This window comes from Hippichthys cyanospilos, chromosome 14 (assembly GCF_059441005.1).
Source record: "Hippichthys cyanospilos isolate Australia breed blue-spotted pipefish chromosome 14, RoL_Hcya_1.0, whole genome shotgun sequence".
NCBI classification, from domain to species: domain Eukaryota; kingdom Metazoa; phylum Chordata; class Actinopteri; order Syngnathiformes; family Syngnathidae; genus Hippichthys; species Hippichthys cyanospilos.
Window position 1 is genome coordinate 7,422,980 of NC_142382.1, and position 21,651 is coordinate 7,444,630.

Consider the following 21,651-nt stretch of genomic DNA (forward strand, 5'->3'; position numbering starts at 1 on the left):
GGTATCAGTCTGGAGAAAGTGGTATTATTAAACATCTTAACCCTTGTGGCATTATGTTACAAATTTTGGAAATTCCTTTGATTTTTTTTAATGATAAAACGATAAAAGAATCAATGGGAAAAAAAAATACTAGGGAGCTGAAATTTCCAGCAGATGATTAAAACATGTAGAATTTAAAAAAAATTCTGACATTTCTATGTGATTGCAGCTGGATGAGAGAGATTTTTTGTACAAATATAATCATTGTCCAAATTTTGGACCATATAAAAGCATTATAATTTTTGAAATGCATTTTAGTAGGATTTATTGCATTCATTTTCCTGCGATTTTTGCAACATTCCATTGGGCGGCAGTTTAAAAAAATCTCAGCAAACAGAACATTTTTTTGACTTGTGTTTCACTTCAAGACAGTAGGTGGCGGTAGAGACCAAAAGTGTCATCATGTCACAGACTACAAAGACAAACCATACCATTTTTCATTTTTTTTGGGTGTTAATAAATTGAACCTCCATATGTATGGATAGAACAAATGCCACTGAACAATTGGAGTGTTGTAAGTAAAAAAATATTCATAAATAACTTCAGTTATTCCGCCTCTAAAAACAGCTACAAAATTAGGAAACAAAATGCAATGTGTAATTTGCAAAGTTGGGGTTAATTCAAAGAAAAAATCATCGTGCGAAATGATGCAGTGTAACGATCATGATTTTAATATTCAAAATAATTGCGATGATGATTTTTCCAGTATATTCCCAGCCCTAGTGTGTGCCAGGTTCACCATGTGTGCAGTCTGAATGTTACCTACCTTATCAGTCTAATTTCACAGTCTCTCCTCCAGTCACACACACTCACTCACACACACACACATGCGAACACCCCGCAGTTTTGCACGCGACGACTGATTAGCGCAGGGTAACGGGTGTTGCACACTTTAATCCCAGCCAGGGGCAAAGAGGGTGCGTGCGTGTGTGTGTGCGTGCGTGTGTGCGTGGCTGGCCGCGTCTTTCTTTGGAGACAGGGGCACTCCGGTTTCCTCCTCATTAGCCCCCTTTTTATCCGGACTTGAATGGCCCCCGAGCCGCGGCTATCCTCCCTCCCCACTTCCCTCTTGCTCCTCGCCGCTTATTTTCCCCTCATTATCTCCCTCACCTCTGGTCTCGAAGCGAGCCGTGAGGATGTGGCGGTCAGTGACATCATCACGTCGGGAGGATGAGTTCATACCCTTGCAGGTGCATCTTAAGCGCTAGTCCCAAATGTCTTGGTATTATCTCGCCGATGATGGCTTTGACCCGGCTATCACGCGGATGACGTATGAGCAACTGGAGAGGAATCAGCATGCAGACGGTCCGCTTGATTGGTTTTACAGCCTGAATATGGCCGATTAAATGATGTGATGGATTCTTCATAGTGGGTTGATTAGGGCTGAATGATTTTGAAATATCATCCGGCTGGGATATTTTTTTGCCATTGGGATTTAATGTGTGATCCCTTTCTTGAAGGTCCTCCTTCCATGTATGTTTTGATCAAACACGAGCAATATGTTATTCTGTGTTGCCTTAAATAACAGTTTGTGTGTGTCTGTCTAATAAGAGACATTTTATTTTGTATCTTGATGCATGGGGTGCGATACAATTCAAGGACGCTTTATATTAAATGGAACAATTTGATTTGGTCTGATTCGGTGCGATTATGAATCGATTTAATGCGGGAGGTTTCTGTGAATGTGGAATTCGCTTCAAAAATGTATCTTAAAAAAAAGCCAAGTTTGTTATTGTCAAGTGGCCTGATTCATTTTGGTTGAATTTAATGGATTCACATATTTCCATAAAAACGCTTTAGGTTCAAATGTATTTATTTATTCATTCAGATTTTTACACCAGTGATATCAGTTTAATTATACAGTTAATTAAAACCTAATTGATTTGGATATTTTTGGTACATAATGAAATTCAGATGAGTTTATCAGATTTAAATTTTGTATTTTCGGGGGAAGTCTTATGTTGTTACTACGACTGAGCAAGTACTAAGTAATATTTAGTATCAGGTCAAATTTTTCTGGTCAAATATGTTTTTTTTATGGAGAAGAGCCGACACCCTTGACTAATGCTTACCTAATATAGGCCAATTGAGCACTGTAGTGCTAATTTTGACCATTGGATGGCAGTGTTTCCACACTTACAACACAGCTATTACCTACATGAGTTCTAACTGAAGAATGGAAGTCAATCTTTTATATGGCACCCATATTTACATAGCACACAAAATTCTGTTGGCCTTGAAAGGTGAGTGAAAATGTTAGAGGTTTCCTTTTCCGATAAGGCTTGGCACTGAAAGAGTTACTTTCGTGGAATTTTAAGAAAAATTCCATATTATAATAGACAGGTGTTTATTTGAAATCATCTGTCATTGTTTTTGCTGTGGTATCGGTGTACGGTTTTTGCCAATTTGTAAAGAGCAAATATTCAAACAATTTTTGCTATTCCCCCACTATTTATGAAAAATAGTCGCAAATTTGAAAAAAAAAAAAATGGTATCCATGCATTGGACTACATAGTGAAATACCGCCAACTGATTGAATCAAAATAGGATGGGACTGGACCTTTGAGAATTTGTAATGAAAGCATCTGTCAAAACCCAGACTTCAACCCCATCAAACAGAATGCAATAATTGTTTCCCCTTTGAACTCACTATCGTATTTATACCACGCATATCTGATGAACGTGTCCACTTTGTGTCTGAAGCAATTACTTCTCAATGTCATTGTTGCTCCACATGAAGCAATATCTAGAAAATAATGAATGAATGAATTGATGAGCTTGGGCTGCCCGCCACCTCTCAAAGGCAAGCTTAGCACACAATCACTCGCTATTATTTATCATCATCTGGCTTCAAACCAGATTTAAAGCCCAACGCTTGGGCGGCAAAGCTTCTTTTTTTTAATACCAAGCCAATCTGTTCCTTTTTCTTCTTGGATCAAAACCACTAATAATGAAATAAATACAATGTTAGATGTGCCACAGATTGGAAATGATTCCTTTCCAATAAAGCATCACAGAAACCATCTGTATGCTGTAAAATTTTATGTAAAGACTGTATATGGTGGTTTTCAAAAATGATGGTCATATCAAGGGGTGCAACAGGGATTATAAAACACTTAAAAGGTCAACTATGGCCATTTAGATTTTGTAAAAACATTTTTTAATATGGACCGTATTTTTCCGCACTATAAGGCGCACCATATTATAAGGCGCACCCTCAATATATGACATATTTTAAAACGTTTTCCATATATAAGGCGCACCGGATTATAAGGCGCACCCTCAATTAATGACATAAAACTTGAAAACTTTTTCAATCACAATATAGCAAGACTCAAAGGAATACCAATGATAACTGAAATAATAACTCTCAATAGCATAATAACTCAATGTCAATACGACCAACCTTGTTCAAAAGTAAACACACAAAAGAAACAGATGAAGCTTACTTTATCGGTTCATTCCCCATCTACCAATCCCAATCTCAATATTGATCCATATATAAGGCGCACCTGATTATAAGGCGCACCATCAGCTTTTAAAAAAAAATTAAGGCTTTTAGGTGCGCCCTATAGTGCGGAAAATACGGTACTGTATATACAATTTTGATGTTTTTACCTGAGGTTTTGCATGCATTAACGAATTACCACAGGTTTGGATTGCCCGCCATACGGCGAATTCGCATTACGATCCCAACGGCGGAACGGATTAAACCGGGGGCCCACTGTATATTTTTTGGGTGCTCAAATTTACTCGCATCTCTATCCACTTTGTGCGCATGTGTCCAATGTATTCATTCCAGAATGAGCCCACCTTCCCCAACGTAACGTCCCACCCCTCAAGTGGGCTTTTGCCAGTCAAATTACATGAGCCAACAGGCCTGAGCACATTCCAGTGGGGTAGCTGGCTTGGGGGGGGGGGCATCTCACAAGCCTTTCCCCTCTTGTTTTCATCTGCACCGTAGCATCCAATTGGAGCCCGGGGGCTGCACTTCCAGCAGCATTTATTTTTTATCTTCTGTCACGGGCAGCAATCGTGGAAAAAGATGATGCTTTATTTGGACACTATGGTGCAACGAAGCGTGTCATTTTTTTTTTTTTTTTTTTATTGTGCATGTTTTTTTGTTATCGTTGCGTTTCAATCCTCAACAATGTTGCCAACTTGCACTTTTTCCATCCGTGCATGTGCGGAACAGATAGTGCCGAAGGCCTTCATGTGTTCCCTATCAGGAAGTATGGCTGAAGGAATGGCGTTAAACACATCCTGCCATCAAGCATCGGGATTTTTTTCATATGAGTGGAATGATAAAACAATGGAAATATATATGTTGAAGGCTTGGCTTATTTGTAGGGATGGACCAAAAAAATGTTTACAAAGGCAAGCTTTTTTGTTTTGTTTTGTTTTGTTTTATTCATTGACATAAGCACTAGAATGAGAAGCTCAGATATTTAATGAGGTATTGTAAACATAATTAACAAAATGGACCATATATTGTAATGAAGTAAAATATCAACGGAATTCCACCCCGATCATTCTTCTTGTTGTATGTCAGCTTTTATTGATTGATATGAAACCCACATTTTTTTGACATTTGGAGTTATTAAAGGGACAGTGTGTAAGATTTAGACCGTTTTTCATTAAAAAGGAATACATTAAATGATCGTAAATTTCAAAAATTTGCAAATGAATGTGTTTTTAATGACCAGCAGTATGTTTTAAATATAATCATAGGTCTGGTTATCATTAAATTATATTACATGGGGGTGGCACTTCTTCGGAGGCAGCCATGTTTGTTATGGCTACAGACAATTGGAAATGCTGTACCTGCAGCACCCCCTGCTGTCCATAATGAAAAACGCTCAATCTTACACACAAACCCCTCATCGATGGCTCAAGTCTTTTTACCGCCAACGACGCAGATACCGGGGGCGTCAGGTTCTTTCTGATTGGACACATCAGAGACGGAAGCTCTTTCTGATTGGACAGAATTTGGCGACACTACTGCCGCCTAGCGCCTTGGCGTGCTTGTAAACGACACCGTGCTGGATTCTCGTAGCAGCAATTTCTTTAAATCAACAAAGCAATGTGGACGTAGTTTTTTTTTTTTTTTACACACAACAAGATGGAGACTTTGGAGTTTGAAATTTCTGACTCTTGAATGCACCATGTGCACAGCATACATAGTTAGCAGCTAGTGCTGATTCTGTAGATTTATCACAGCATACAATAACAGCCTTATTAATTTAGCATTTTTTTTTATCCTTAATCTGCAACCTTTGATTGATCCGTTTGAATTCCATCTCAGATGCTTTTACCTTTCCTCTGATTCTGTCTGTGAATCTCTGTCTGTCGGGATTTTTGTAATAGACAGAAAATGTGAACATCTGTACTGCAAAAGCTTCACATTGCCCTCGGCCTTTCTTTTCGTCTCCGCTTTCTTTCTCCACACTCGTTTGTGTGTTTAAGAGTAAAAAAAAAGTCTGAAGCGGGCGAGTTGTCTGAGCCTGGAGGCTGCCATCGATCGACTCGGAGGCGGAGAGAGAGTCGGAGCGCTACATGGGAGGAAGAAAGGATGACCCCGGAGCTTGTCTTAGGCCGAAGCGGCTATTTCTGTCTGTCTCGGTGGCTCGTTATTGGATAGCAGACAACGGTGGTCTGATGCTGACACTTGTTTACTTTTGCATTCCTCGTGTAGCTTTATTCATGTATAGTTAACACTCCACTGTGGTCAGAAGGTAACATACACTTATTGCAGCAAGAATTGGGCGCATTACATTTTCATCTTAACGCTATAAATATGTTGATATAGTTTTTTTGTTTGATTGATTGTTTTGAAAATAACACTCTAAAAATAGGTCCAAAAAGGACCGATATTTTTGGGTTGTTTTGCACAAAATCCTCAATAATAATCAAATGATAAATGGGGAATTTTGTATGAGATAACTTCTATCCCAGAAAGTTAGGTCAGATTTTCCAATTTAGCAGTATGCTAACAATGCTAAAACAGCAACAAGTGAAAATCTTTTTTTAATTCAAAATAATTGATTAATAACAAATACATTGATTATTAAAATAATTCCTTTAATGAGATTTTCTCAAAATACAAGCTTTAAATTTCTCTCAAAACAGCTCCATCAAACTGTGTAAAATGGTTGACTTCCTGTTAAAATTTGGATACGGGGCCTTGAATTTTTTTTTTATCCTTTCAGATTCAATTTTCTGTTGATCCATGAAACTGGTGTGGGAATTTTGGAAAGTTGTGTTCGAATTAGGGATGCATAATAAATATCGAGCTTATAATTATGAGCTCAATATTAGGAATCGTGATGTCGTATTGATGAATCCGCTCACATTATAAAATACTGTAGATTCAATTCAAGGAGAAAAAAAAACGAATTGACTTTAAGTGGACAGGATCAGTAGATCTTGAAAATACAACTTTGTGGATTTGACAATTTACAGAACAGCTCGCTTTTTTCCTTTTTTTTTTTAAATCCCCAAGCGGGTAACTTCATGCCATGGACAAACCCGAAGCAGGCAGGAGCTTGAAGCTAGTTAGCTTGTAAGCTAGCTCAAGATTACCGCCTATTTTATGTACTTGCCGATTAGTTATTGGTTTTTACTCATTCACATTTGGGAGGGTTGCCAACAACACTCTTCTTGACCCAAGCTAGTTAGCTTGTAAGCTAGCTCAAGATTAGCGCCTATTTTATGTACTTGCCGATTAATTATTGGTTTTTACTCATTCACATTTGGCAGGTTTGCCAACAACACTCTTCTTGCGCGTGTCAAAAGATATTTCTGTTAACGCTACTGCCGCTTTAACATTTTGTGTACGTGCACGTCGACCACAAGGCTGTGACTCATTTTACGGGGCAAAAAAACAAAACAAGGAAAAAAATATGTCAACGTGCCCGCTTAGCCACCATTAACAATCAAGTCCAGACGTGTTGCGCTTCTTTCTCTCGTCTAACAACACACACATGCACGCACGCACACAGAGCTGATATCATCTGTATTTCCAGCCAGCACATTCCACAAGGCTATTCCCCGGGAAGCTAAGGGAGTGGCAGGGGCAGTCCATGGGCTTTCCCATCAAATGACGCCATACTCGTGCACCAAAACAGATGCTTTATGCACAAGGCAAGGCTCAAAATAAATAAATACGTAAATAACGCTAATGTGTAATCTCGCAAATTCCAAGTAACTGTTTTATATACTTTTTGACTCTCTTGTACATAAATTGCTTGTATGCAGTTTTTTAAGGATGCCAATATAAGAGTTAATGCCAATATATTGCAAATACAAAATGTGCAATCCGTCCCAAACTGAAACATAGAACCATAGAAAAATTGACCTACTCTGGAGTGGAGATTTACAACTCACCAAGGGATTAGTGTCATTTTCAATCAGTTGTGCAAACGTAATTTACTAAAACATATTACTCTTGGAAAACAGCCGGCGATTTGGAATGTTTTCCAACCCAACGCAGCCATGGCCGCGTCCTCCAACGCGTGAAATTATGTGCAGCGTTCCCGTTAGCCTCACTCACCGAGACACACGACCTTATGGAGATGTTTCCCGTGACCCTGGCAGCTGCATTTTCTTGAGCAATTGCCCCGCCTGTGGACTCCTGAAGGCAAATAGCTCCCAGGTGAGCAATGCACCTAGATTTTCCCTTACCATGCATACTTTATGCAAGGCTTGGCTTCATGTTGTTTTCGTCGCAAGAGTGTCCGAGTTTAAAATACTGCCTGTACATAGACGGATACACAGGCCCAGTTGGGTTCGACACAAGCCTTACACTGCTTTTGTTGTCGGACCAAGTGCACTTTTAAAAGCACTGGGTATAGATTTTGACTACATCTAAGTGGGAATATTACAAGAAGCAATTTCGTTGAACGATGAGAGAGCGAGGGCAAAATATTCCAAATTTAATGAGAATGAAACTCTTGAATTCAGTATGTGGGTAAAAAAAAAAGCCCTTTAAAAATAAAAATTAAACATTATATATATATTAGGGCTGCCACAATTATTTAAGCTGATCCTCAGCAATATTAACATTTAAAAAGTCAAGCAATTTTTTTTTATTACAAGTCAAATCAAGCCTTTTGTATCCTACCACCAGGGGCAATATTTTTCGCATGATTGCATGCGAAAAGTGTCAGCTTTAGCTGTGTGAAATTTCTCACCTAATTCCTAATATATACTGTGGTAGCTGTCAATTGAGACCCATTTTGAAAATTCCGAAAATTGGAATAAACTCTGTTTGAAAGGACCGAAAATAACATTTTGACCGGTAACTTGATTAAAATGTGCTTAAAAGTAAAAAATGTGCTTGGTTCTAAGTAGGCTTATTATTTTTCATTGGTTTGCACTCAGGAAGTAAGTTAGCTGTGCTGCCTTGTGTGCCAAGTTTTTGCCATGTCTTATGAAATTGTTTTCATTATTTACTTTATTTATATATTATAGTTTATTATTTTTATTATCCGTAAGTATCAAGCCTTCAAGCACTTAATAGACATGCTTGACCAAACATGATGAATAGTCGTGATTTCAATATTGACCTAAATAATCGTGATTATTTTTCACAAATTGCATTTCTGAATGGAAGTGAGCCACTCCTGAAATGGTGTCCATTTTTAACCTCAACATGTCCGCAATGTTTTAACAGTGTTGATGGTCCAGCCATTTGTAGAGTAAAAGCTTTGGCACTCGACTTTTTTAATGAGTGAAAATTTAAAAGGCTCGTCGCTGGAAGTTGGAGTGATAGTTTGGCCCCGGTCTCGGCGGAGAATCAATAAGTGCAACAAATCCCTTGGCTTAGCAAATGAGAACGCTCACCGAAACCTTTAGAGCGGTTTCCTGATACCGTGGATTTAGAGCCACTTAAAAATTGTTGCTTTAACGTTTGGTTGGCACGTCGCGCTATCTGGCAACGCGCTCGCAAACAGACTGCCTCAGTCCCATTGTCCCATCTGTGTGGCGTTTTAAAATGGATGATGCCCTAAAACTATTTGACAGTTAAATGCGCCTCGTTGTTTTTCATTGCACGTCTAAATAGCAGAGGCTTCGAGGTAAATGAAGCGCATCCATATGTTAACTGGACACATTTGGGAATACAGCGCAAAAATAAAAGAGAACCGCATATTTTCAGAGTTTCAAATACGCTGGAGTTCGCCAAACGAAATTATTCCCGGAGTTGGGATTGTAAGGCGAAATCGTTGTATGGCGGGCAAAAGAAACTTATGGTAAATAGCTAACGCGTGCAAAACTCTAGGTAAAAACGTCAAAATTTTATATACAAATTCAAAATTATAACAAAATAGTATAGTAAGTGCTACTTTTATATACCATATTTTCCGCACTATAAGGGGCACCGGATTATAAGGCGCAGCCTCGATTAATGACATATTTTAAAACTTTTTCCATATATAAGGCGCACCAGATTATAAGGCGCACCCTCAATTAATGACATACTTTAAAACTTTTTCAATCACAATATAGTAATACTTAAAGTAATAAGAATAATAACTCAAACAATAACTCTAAACTCTCAATAACATAATAACTCAAATGTCAATATGAGCAACCTTGTTCAACTGTAAACACACAAAAGAAACAGGTAAAGCTTACTTTATCACTTCATTCCCCATCTACCAATCCCAATCTCAATATTGATCCATATATAAGGCACACCTGATTATAAGGCGCACCATCAGCTTTGTAAAAAAATTAAGGCTTTTAGGTGCGCCTTATAGTGCGGAAAATACAGTAATATACATGTATCTAATCAAACAACATACAGTAAACAAACTGTGTTAAGGATAGACTGATTATCAATCATCAATATCATCAATATGCCTCTGATCGCCTCTGACTTTCTGTAATGCAGCCTCGCTCTAGCACTGTCCCGCCCACAGCAGCATCTGATTGGTTAGCAGTGTAAAAGGTATAATAAAAGGTATCGTAAGAGGTATTATGTTGGGTAAATTGAGAGAACTTTTAACTGTGAAAAGCACATTGAATTCTATTGTGTATTAGAAGCGCTATATAATTACAGTTGCGTTGCCTTGTCTTGAATCCCCGTTATTGATAAATGACAACAGACTTTTGTCTGTTGATTTGTGCAGCCGCAAGCCACCCCCGCTTGTTCTGCACCCTCGTTTGGAGGTAGAGTGTTAATCATTCCCTACGGGAAGTGATATCAAGTTAATCATTTCCTTGGCTCAAATTGTCATCCTCATAAAATCTTTGTTCACTGCGCGAACGAGGCGCGAACGAGTGTGTGTGTGTGTGTGGGGGGGGGGGGGGGGGGGGGTGCTGTATGTATGGTACTAAATGAATTATGAACTACAGTAATCAGTTGCTAAAAATAATTGGTTTAAATAATTGATGACTTTAGCAATTAAATAATTAGTAAATTATTATCAAAGTAATCAATTACTATAGCACTTAAGTAATTGAGTATTAAAGAAATTTGTAATTGATTACCTTAGTACTCGATTGCCTAGCATAGGTGTCGAACTCCAGTCCTCGAGGGTCGGTATCCTGTATGTTTTCCATTTATCTCTCCCTAACACACCTGATTCACAAGCAAGTGGATAATCCTTGATCCTAATCATTTGAATCAGGTGTACTTGAGAAAGAGGTTTGGAAAACATGCAGGATGCTGGCCTTCGAGGACTGGAGTTTGCCTAAGGTAATCGAATATTTTAGTACTTTATAAAGTAAAGTAAGTACTTTATTAGTCATTTGCTTAATTTAACATCCTTCAATCCTACGTTATCAATTTTATATAAATATTTATTTAGCTATCTATTTATACAGAAAACTATTTTGAACCTCTACCGTAATATGTGAAAGAAAATGTATAAATTATTACCTCGGATCGAGTGTCTGGACTGTAAAGACGTGTAAATACGTCTTTGGGATTGAATGGGTTAAGCACTAATGTGATTGGACTTATTTAAGTCATTTATTACCTGACATTTTAGACCTTTTTTTTAGCCAAACAAGTGAAATTAAAAGAATTAAATAGGTACCCAGGATTGAATGTCAAAAATAATATATATATATATATATATATATATATATATATATATATATATATATATATATATATATATATATATATATATATATTTGGGATTGAGTTAAAGAACCAAGGCACATATTTTACATTGACTCGCCAGTCCATCTCTCCGCGTGCAACGCGTACTTTGCGTCGTGAAACGGCAACAGGATTTGAACACAGCCCAATGCCGAGTGGAGCGAGTGTGCGGCGATCTAGTGGCGCACACACACTCACACACAGAGTAATTTTAGCGGTAGGGAGAGGGTGTGATTACGAAAGACTTAAAACCACAAGACGAGAGAGGTTAGAGTGTTAGAGGTTTTAGAAGTAATCATTTGTGATTCTGGGGATAACTCCCTCCGCCCTCTTCCTCCTCAAGTGTGTTTTCCTTAAAAGCACTTCTGACATGGCCCCGTGCGACGTGTATTTCTTCGGGGACAAAAATAAATGCCTTTCTCAAAATAAGCCACCTGGGACATAAAACACATAGAAAAGTGGCCTTGCCTATTCAGGCAGCTGTTGCAAGGTACTAATTCGGTTTGGAGGGGCGCCATGCAACAATTTCAGTTCTTTTTAATACTCTGGAAAAATAAAAGCCTCTCTCAAATAGGCCATAATGCGAAAACTGGTCCAAAAACGTTTGTCCAGGCGACCAATGCAGGTTTCTTTGTTAGTTCTTGAAAAAAATAAACGCCTCCTTCTAATAAACCTCAAGGATTGATTGGCATAGAAAAAAACTTGCCTGAACTTGCCTCTTTAGAAAGCCATTGCAGATTGAAAATAATTCTGTTTTTTTTTTGTGTGTGTGTGATTGCATATTGCTTTTAATATTCTAAAAAAATGAATGCCTTTCTCGAATAAATGATAAAGATCTATTGAGAAAACCGGTCCAAAAATGTTTGCTCAGGTTTCTATATTAACAAAATTGGACACAAAAACAATAACAATTCAGTTCAACACTTTAAAAAAATAAACAACCTCTTCTTAAAAACCACAATGATTAATTTGCAGGGGAAAAAACTACACTGTCTGAACACGCCATTGCAGATTGATACATTAAAATATTTACGTTCTTAGTGGTTTCAAACAAATCAATCGTTTTTAATATTCTAGAAAAATAAATGCCTTACTCGAATAAATTCTAAGGATCTATTTGATAAGAAAACTGGTGGAAAAGTGCCTGCTCAGGCAGCCGATGCAGGTTTCTTTTTTTAGGATAATTGGATACGCGGTGACATTAGCACAATGACAATTCTTTTCAACAAAATAAAAGACTTCTCCTCATAAGTCACCTGCCTTAATGTGCAAAAGAGAGAAAAAAAAAGCTGTTTTTGAGCATGCCTCTTCAGATAACCGATGCAGGTTGCTTCATTAAAATAAATGCATGTAACGCGATGTTAGCCCGACAAACAATTGCTTCCAAACGCTAAAGAATAAATAAGTCAGCGGGGTTTATTGGTAAAGAAAATTCTACCATGTCTGAATGTGCCTGTTCAGAAAACCGGATATATGATGACATCAGCACAATAACAATTGCTTCAACGCCTCTGAAAAATGACGTGTTCTTTTATTCAAATAATCAGCCAAAATATCCATAATCCCGAATAAAAACGTCCTAAAAAAATCGTTTGGGTCCTGCCCACGACATTTAGGGGACTAAATAGACAAGTGATAATGGTTTCGTATAGAATGTGGTACGGTTATTAATATCAGTCTGACTCGCAGTTTGTACGTTTCAATCCTACGCTCGCAGGTCCGATTCCGTTCAGACACGGCAAACAAAACCAAGGAACGCTTAATAAGTGGGCCGGAGTAGTAGTGGCTCAGACGATAACTGCATTACACCGGCCCGTGCCAAACACCCACTTTATTACCGGCGGGATGAGCAACGCTAGCAATGTGGGAAAAAAAAAATGAATCGATACTGTAAAGTGCCGGCTGATTTGCTTGACGCTTCACACATGCCACGCACGCACTCATGCCAGGAAAGAAAGAAAGAAAAAAAAAAGCAAGAGCTCATGCGGTTGACAAATTGCCAGAAAAAAAAGTCAAATGAATAACATCCAAAAGGAAAGGGAGCAAACTAGCCGTATAATCATTTGAATCGTCTTATTGTGCCGACGGCTGTTTCAACCTCATTATGTATAGAAGAGGAGAAAACGCGCCTCGTAATATCCCGCAAAAATTCACTCGGGCTCTTCGCCTTGCTCAACTTTCCATAAGTGCTCCGGGATTGGAGCCGGCCACTGGTCCAGCTAACTTCTATCCTACGGAAGTGCCTTGACCACCTTGACTTTTTATTCTGCAAAAGAAGCCGCCTCGGCCGCAGTCAGGCAGGCCTGAGTGAGTGGGTGAGTGAGTGCGTGAGTGAGTGAGTGACTGACGGCATAATGTGAGTGAGTGAGTGAGTGAGTGAGTGAGTGAGTGAGTGAGTGAGTGAGTGAGTGAGTGACAGCAGAATTTGCGTGGCAAACAGCATAATGTGAGTGAGTGAGTGAGTGAGTGAGTGAGTGAGTGAGTGAGTGAGTGAGTGAGTGAGTGAGTGAGTGAGTGACAGCAGAATTTGGGTGGCAAACAGCATAATGTGAGTGAGTGAGTGAGTGAGTGACGGCAGAATGTGAGTGAGTGAGTGAGTGACGGCAGAATGTGAGTGAGTGAGTGACGGCAGAATGTGAGTGAGTGAGTGAGTGAGTGAGTGAGTGAGTGAGTGAGTGAGTGAGTGAGTGACGGCAGAATGTGAGTGAGTGAGTGAGTGAGTGAGTGAGTGAGTGAGTGAGTGAGTGAGTGAGTGAGTGAGTGAGTGAGTGAGTGACGGCAGAATATGAGTGAGTGAGTGACAGCAGAATTTGGGTGGCAAACAGCATAATGTGAGTGAGTGAGTGAGTAAGTGAGTGAGTGAGTGACAGCAGGATGTGAGTGAGTGAGTGAGTGAGTGAGTGAGTGATTGCAGAATGTGAGTGAGTAAGTGAGTGAGTGACAGCAGAATTTGAGTGAGTGAGTGAGTGAGTGAGTGAGTGAGTGAGTGAGTGAGTGAGTGAGTGAGTGAGTGAGTGAGTGAGTGAGTGACGGCAGAATGTGAGTGAGTGAGTGAGTGAGTGAGTTAGTGAGTGATGGCAGATTATGAGTGAGTGAGTGAGTGAGTGAGTGAGTGAGTGAGTGAGTGAGTGAGTGAGTGAGTGAGTGAGTGAGTGACAGCAGAATTTGGGTGGCAAACAGCATAATGTGAGTGAGTGAGTGACAGCAGGATGTGAGTGAGTGAGTGAGTGAGTGAGTGAGTGAGTGAGTGAGTGAGTGAGTGAGTGAGTGAGTGAGTGAGTGACAGCTGAATGTGAGTTATTGCAGAATTTGAGTGACAGACAGCAGAATGTGAGTGAGTGAGTGAACAAGCAAATGTGTGTGTGTGTGCGTGAGTGTGTGCGTGTTTGTGCAAGTGTGTGAAAAGAATGTGAGACAGAAAGTCGGTGTGAGCAAGTGAGACCAAGCCGAGCGCGCGTGTGTTTGTGCGCGTTTTTATTTATTTGTGCCTACTAATACGCTCCTGCCTTCATTATAGTCGCAGCCATAACTTTGATAAATCACTTGGGCTCAGGGCCCTCGTTGCTTTCACAGTATTAGAAAAAAACTAATTGAAATTCGCATCCCCCCCCCCCCACTTGGTAGCCCCCCACCTCCCCTGCTAACCTTCCTCCTCTTCCTCCTCCTTTTTGCCAAACTGCGCCGACTTTCTGCAGGGGTGTGCGAGCTGAGAACGGGGAGGCAAATGTCATCGCTGATTTAATAGGCAAAGTCTCTCTCTCGCACACACACATGTGCGCTGCACCCTGGGGAGCATTAGGAATGGTGATAATGTCTTCACAGGAATCTCAACTATGCACCCAGCTCCCGTTTTGATCGCACCTCCCACCACTCTGCCCCCCCCCCCCCCACCCCCACCCCCCACCCTTCATTAGAAGATAGGAGCACAAGATTGATGGGATTTGGAGTTTTGATCTCCCCCTATTGCACCATCCTGGGATTCCGCGTGCCCAGGATCTCCCGGCTGTCACTGGATCGCAGTCCGTGATCCCCGCTGTATTTTTATTTTATTTATTTCTCTTCTTTGCAGGGAGACATTTCAGTTGTGACTGTGTTGTCATCTGGGATCTCCCAGATTAAATTCGGTGGTCCCTTTGGTCTCTCGAAATCAAGGCTTTCCTGATGGATAGATGCTAAGAGCGTGCATGTGTGTGTGTGTCTTCAAGGGTGACGCCTTACTATCACTTGCTCGCACACACACGCACGCACGCTAATAAGGACACGTTGATTGATTAGACTGCAGTAATTAGGTGGAATTTGAAGGCACGGAAAGGTCTCGGCTCCAGTGGGAGGGTCACTTCCGGAGATGTGTGATAACACACAAAAAACATGGAAGAACACTCGAAGAAACAAAAATCTCACAAAAAATGCAAAAAAGCAAAAAAAATACTAAAAGTACACGAACATTGTACCAACAAATCACTAACACATGCAAACAAATGTCACACACACACACAGTTTTCTACCATCACGATAAATTACACTCATTTATTCTCTAAAAAGTTTTCTCAACCCTCAAAAAAAGAAAAAAATCTGAATTTGTGGAATCCAGCAAAACGGTCCCCCACGGAGACAGTAAAACGCGAATTTGGTCCCCATCTTGAAGCAAAACCAGACGCACACGCGCACTCAAATCCCCCTAAAAGAAAATGAAATGCTGAATGCAGCATGAGCCATCACTCCTGTGTGGCCATCCCAATGTTTTTGCAGAAAGGAGTGAAATGTGATTGTGCCAAGCATTTTGATTTTTGTTTCATTTATTGATTTATTTATTTTTTATCCCAAGACTGACCGGATGCACATCCTGTTGAATGCCGTCATCCCCTTCTTGTATCTCTGCCTGCTGCTCACATTTGTTAGACGCATCATCATTAAGTTTTTTTGTTTCGTTTTGGGTTTTCTGGGGGAAACGTATGCTGAAGTCCCCTCTCTCTTGTTGTACAGTAAACGCCGCCACCCCTCGGCCAGGAGCGGAACTACGTGCAATCTTATCACGTCAGCACCCCTCCCCTCCCTCATTTCAGCGATGCCACTCGGCGCCCGCAAAGTCATTAATTTAAATAGCGTCCTCTTGTTTTTGCTCTCTCTTAAACGCGCCCGTTAGCTTATTGATTAACCCGGTTGTCCCGCGCGATTTTCGCCGCCGCTTGCTCACCTTTCTCGCGTTTTCCTCCTGCAGGAAGTTCTATTACATCACTCTCCTGAGGGACCCGGTGTCGCGTTACCTGAGCGAGTGGCGTCACGTGCAGCGGGGGGCCACGTGGAAGACCTCGCTGCACATGTGCGACGGGCGCACGCCCACGCCCGAGGAACTGCCCTCTTGCTACGAGGGATCCGACTGGTCGGGGTGCACCCTGCAGCAGTTCATGGACTGTCCCTACAACCTGGCCAACAACAGACAGGTATTTTCAAAAAGAAATTAACTCGTCATAGCGAGTTATCGCGCCATTATTTGCGATGCGGATTATTAATTAAACGATTTGGCGGAATCATTTGGAAAAGTAAGCTACGATATCTTTATTTGTCGTTATTTATGTCGTTATTGCGATTCGCGATGCAATTATGAGACAAGTTGCGAGGCAGCGAAAAGTATTCTAATTACGTATTTTAGTAGTATTACGATTTGCGATCAGTTGCAGGTCGAATTGTTGCATGTTGACGCAACACGCTGCATAAAACGCTAGGGCTGAATTATTTTGAAAAGGATTCAAAAGGATTCTCGTTACAATTTTTTTTTGTTACTACGATTTGGATTTATTATGTGATTTCCCGCAACGAATTATTGAGTGTAGACACAACATGCAGGATAAAATGTTTGGGATGGATCATTTTGAAAGGTAATCTAGGATTTTTTTTCTTCTTTATTGCAATATTCATGATTGATATTTATGAGTGAAATTGTTCGCTAAGGCATCGCTAAGAATTCTATGTTTTTTTTGTGTGCGATTTGTGAGTCATCTCCCAATCAGTTTGCAATGTGAATCGTTGAGCATTAATACTACACCCTGCATAAAATAGTAGGGCTGAATAATTTTGAAAAGCATTATAACGATTTATTTATTTATTTATTTTTAATTACGATTGCAATTGATGATGTTTTTTTTTGCATTTTCAATGCAAATTATTAAGTGTAAACTCAACATTACACAGCATGAGTAAACTGAGTTTTTTTCTTTTTATTTCAATTGTTTTTTTTTTTTTAACCCCTTACTGTGATTATGATTAACTTTCAGTTATTTGCAATACGAATTAAGCATAGACACAACCCGAATAAAATGTTAGGGTTGAATCATTTTGAAAAGTAACCTTTTTTTCTTCGTCATTGAAATTGTTGTTTTTTGACCCTTTATTATATAACCCAACTTTTGCGGGTTTACATTCAAAACAAAAACAAACAACGTTTTGTGGGTGTATTTATTTCACCAAACTTTTTTGGTTTAAATAAATACCCTTTTGACTCCGATTGTTTTTCTTTTTTCAATTTCTTGACGATTCATATTGCTGTAAAGCTAATCACGCTGCCAAAATGCCGATGTCACTTCCTGTGGGGCAGGTGCGCATGTTGGCTGACCTGAGCCTGGTGGGCTGCTACAACATGTCCACCGTGCCCGAGAAGAAGCGGGCCCAGCTCCTCCTGGAGTCGGCCAAGAAGAACCTGCGAGACATGGCCTTCTTCGGCCTGACGGAGTACCAGAGGAAAACCCAGTTCCTGTTTGAGCGCACCTTCCGACTGCGCTTCATCCGCCCCTTCATGCAGTACAACAGCACCCGCGCTGCCGGCGTCGACCTGGACAACGCCACGGTTTGTACTTGAACTCATCAATAATGCCATGTCTTGCATTTTTTTATTATATTTGGGATTCTGTGATTTAACCATGTGAAGCTTCTCTGCCACAAATAAACTACACTGGAATGTCCCCACCAGTTTTATTAAGACAATCACCTAGGAATAGTTCAAAAATAAAGTCGCCCCCTACCCCCTAAAAAAATGGCAGATTGTTGCCAATTTTTGTTGAATAGTTAAACATTCAAATATCCTGCTTGTGATTGCTTATTGTTGCATATTAATGGATCAAAAATGTAACTATGAAACTTTTTTTTGTAGTTGTTAATTGGCCAATTTTTGGGCGCATTAACCATTATAACATAATATCAAGAAAGGGAATGACATTCAAATAATCCCCACCAAAAATCAAGCTACAGGAAAATGGCCGACTTGTGAATTTGTATCTTTGTTTTAAACACTAGATGACCCAAAAATTTGCATGAATACATTTCTAATTTAATTGACCCTTTGTCCTCATTTTTCTATTTTTTTTTAACTTTTAAAAATATTGCAACATAAGCAATTTAAAAGGAAAGTTAACCACAAAGTTGTTGTTTTTTTCACTACTCTTAATGCACCACTTCATATAGTTATTGATATGTGTGTAGGGACCAAAGAATAATAATAACAAACCCATTTTTGGTCACATTAACCATTACAAACCAAGACAAAACAAAAAAAATGACCATCGAACAAAAAGTCAAAAAGACTTTCATGTTTTTTTTCATACTGTTAGATCTTGTCTGTAATTTATATCTTTTTTGTTGTGAAAATTAGGGAATGCAAAAAAATTGTGTTATGATACAGAATTAAATCTTTTTTCCCTTTAATTGTACTTAAAACACTAAGCCAAAGACATAAGCTTTTCAAAGGTCAACCCAAAGGTTTTCTTTGCTATTATGTTGTAGTAAACACAGTATTGGAGGTGGCCATTTTGTCACTTACCATCCACGGAAAATGACATCACAGTCACTCAGAGCGCAGCAAACAACCAATTACAGCTCACATTTTTTCGGCGTTATATCATGTGACATCCGCAAGCCGAGCGGTTATTTATTGAGCGCGGAGCAACTGCGATGTCATTTTGAGTCCGTGAGCCAGTGACCAAATGGATTCCCCTGAAATGGAGAAAAAACAGGTGGATTGTGCGGCTTACTCCTATTAGATGATCTATTTTTTAATTCGATCGGCCGATGAATGGAAAATCTGAATTTCGTTGATATCCCCGTCGGTATCTTTCCTTGTCGGTGCCCCGCCCCCTCCAGGTGCAGCGCATCGAGGAGCTGAACGAGCTGGACATGGAGCTGTACGACTACGCCCGGGACCTGTTCCAGCAGCGCTACCAGTTCACCAGGCAGCAGGAGCGCCGGCTGCAGCGCATCAAGAACCACCTGCAGCAGAGCCGCCAGGGGCCGGGCCTGGGTCTCGGCCTGTGGCCCTCGGCCCGCCGCCGGCCCCCGGGCCCTAACCGGGGCGAGGAGCGGGACGACGTCGCCGACGACGAGGAGGGCGGCCGGACGGAGGAGGCGGCGGGCGGCGGCCGGCTCCCCACCGAGGACTACATGAGCCAGATTATCAACCGCTGGTAGCGACCCAAGAGCGCCGCTCCTCAAACTGCTTTTGCATTTCAAGTGACCGTTTAAAAAGGAGAAAAAAAAAAAAAGGTAGTCGGGCTGCGCCGTTGCTATGGCGACTGGGGACCGTCTGGCTCGGCTTGGCCCGTCTATTAACGCTGGCCCGTTACCCCCCGCTGAGTTCCTCCGTGTCTCGCGCCGTCATTAGTGACCGGGGGTATTTTTAAACGCGCTGACATCCAACTTTCTCTTCCTCCAACATGTGAATTCATCGGTGACGGATGCGTCTATTTCCTGGACCGTGTTCCCCAAAGCCGCAAGGCTCACTCCTCGCACCGTTTTAGTTCTTTGCCCCCCCTCCTATTTTTATTTTCTTGTTTCTGTTTATGCTTGTTTAAAAGCATCATTGTAATGACACTGAGACCAACATGGCTGCCTAAAGATTCCTTTTTTTTTTCCTATGGAAAGCCGATTGAAAATGTCCTTGATGTCCATCTTGATGTCCATACACCAGTGCTGTCTTTATTCTAATTGCTAAGTCCGTTTAGCACACTAGTAAAAAAAAAGATTAAAAAGCCTCAAGGTTTATTGAAACATTTATATAATATATCTTTGAGTTATATTAGTTATACTAGTTAGCAATTAAACTACTAGTTGACTACTTAAACCTTACTAGTTGACTACTGTGCTGCACTAGTAACACTAACTAGATGGGTACTAGTAAGACAGTAGTTCTGCTAATGCGCTAAATGATCACAAATATCCAACTTTCAAAATCTACTGTATCGCCGATATACCCGAATCACCAAGCTAAAATGCACTTTTGTCCTCATCAAGACAACAAACCAGTAATAGTGAGGCAAAACTACGCACTACTTGACAACTGCCTGCTACTAGTTGTAATCCTGCTAGCTAATATTTGCCACTTTGCTAGTACTGTAGCAGTAGTAGCACACAAAGTAATATTCATGCCAAATTTGCACTAGTAGAACGATTGTCTTAATGACTGCCTTCCACTGGTTCCGGAAAGGTTACTAGTGTAGTTTAATAATGTATTATTAGGCTGTCCTTTCCGTTAGCTGATTTGTTTTACTAGCTAAGAAAAAGAGCGTAGAACTACATGGACCTGAAGATGGAAAAGAAGACAGCTATGTCTTTCTAGTAGGACAACAAAATATCACTAGTAAGGTGGCACTGTGCACTAGTTGAAAGAGGGGTGCTACTAGTGACTTTGTAAAAATATTCTAGCCAATACCAGTAACAAACTGATGTCGACTAAGGCACAGTTGCACTTTTTCGGGGGAAAAAAGATGACGTCCTGTATTAGACATGGTTGTTCAGTTGGGTATCAAATAAATGCTCAAGCGGCTTTCCATATCTCCCTTTCTTTTTTTTTTTTTTTTTTTGGATTGTTGTTGTTGTTTGGATTGTTGTTGCATCCACGTCCAACGGAGCGAAGCCTTCCCGGCGCCAATACTGAGGGAGTTCTCACTGCTCCTTTACACCTGCAGACTTTTTGACAGCCAATTAGCACGGCTCACACCGGTCGGGCGGCGAGCTATCAAACTCACGGCCGAGGCCTTAAACTCCACACACGAGGAAGTAAGAAAGTCGCCGTGGCAGCCCAAGCCCTTCCTTTAGCAAGTGGCGTTTTTCCGTAACTATTTCACAGCTTTTAAATGCAGGGCCTGAGGGGCCTCCGACCTGCGGTGTGGGGGCCATTTGCGGACCCCTACAGAGAGCGTAAAGTTCCAATTTGACCTTGTTTGAAGGAAGATGCCCATAATCTTATATTGTACTAGTGCAGTGATTCCCAAACTTTATTGTGCCACAGCACATATATATATATATATATATATATATATATATATATATATATATATATATATATGTATATATATATATGTATATATATATATATATATATATATATATATGTATATATGTATGTATATGTATATATATATATATATATATATATATATACATATATATATATGTATATATGTATGTATATGTATATATATATATATATATATATATATATATATATATATATA

General features: G+C 40.1%; 1 protein-coding gene across 1 annotated transcript in view; it reads left to right on the plus strand.

Moving 5' to 3' along the window:
* hs6st1a (heparan sulfate 6-O-sulfotransferase 1a) overlaps positions 1-21,419 on the plus strand; it is an 81,238-nt gene extending 59,819 nt beyond the window's left edge. Inside the window, exons 2-4 of the mRNA XM_088433765.1 lie at positions 16,371-16,593; positions 17,745-17,993; positions 19,283-21,419. Of these exons, the coding sequence (XP_088289891.1) occupies positions 16,371-16,593; positions 17,745-17,993; positions 19,283-19,606 (796 nt within the window). The 3' untranslated portion in view covers positions 19,607-21,419. The remainder of the gene's footprint in view (positions 1-16,370; positions 16,594-17,744; positions 17,994-19,282) is intronic.
* The last annotated feature ends 232 nt before the right edge of the window (positions 21,420-21,651 follow it).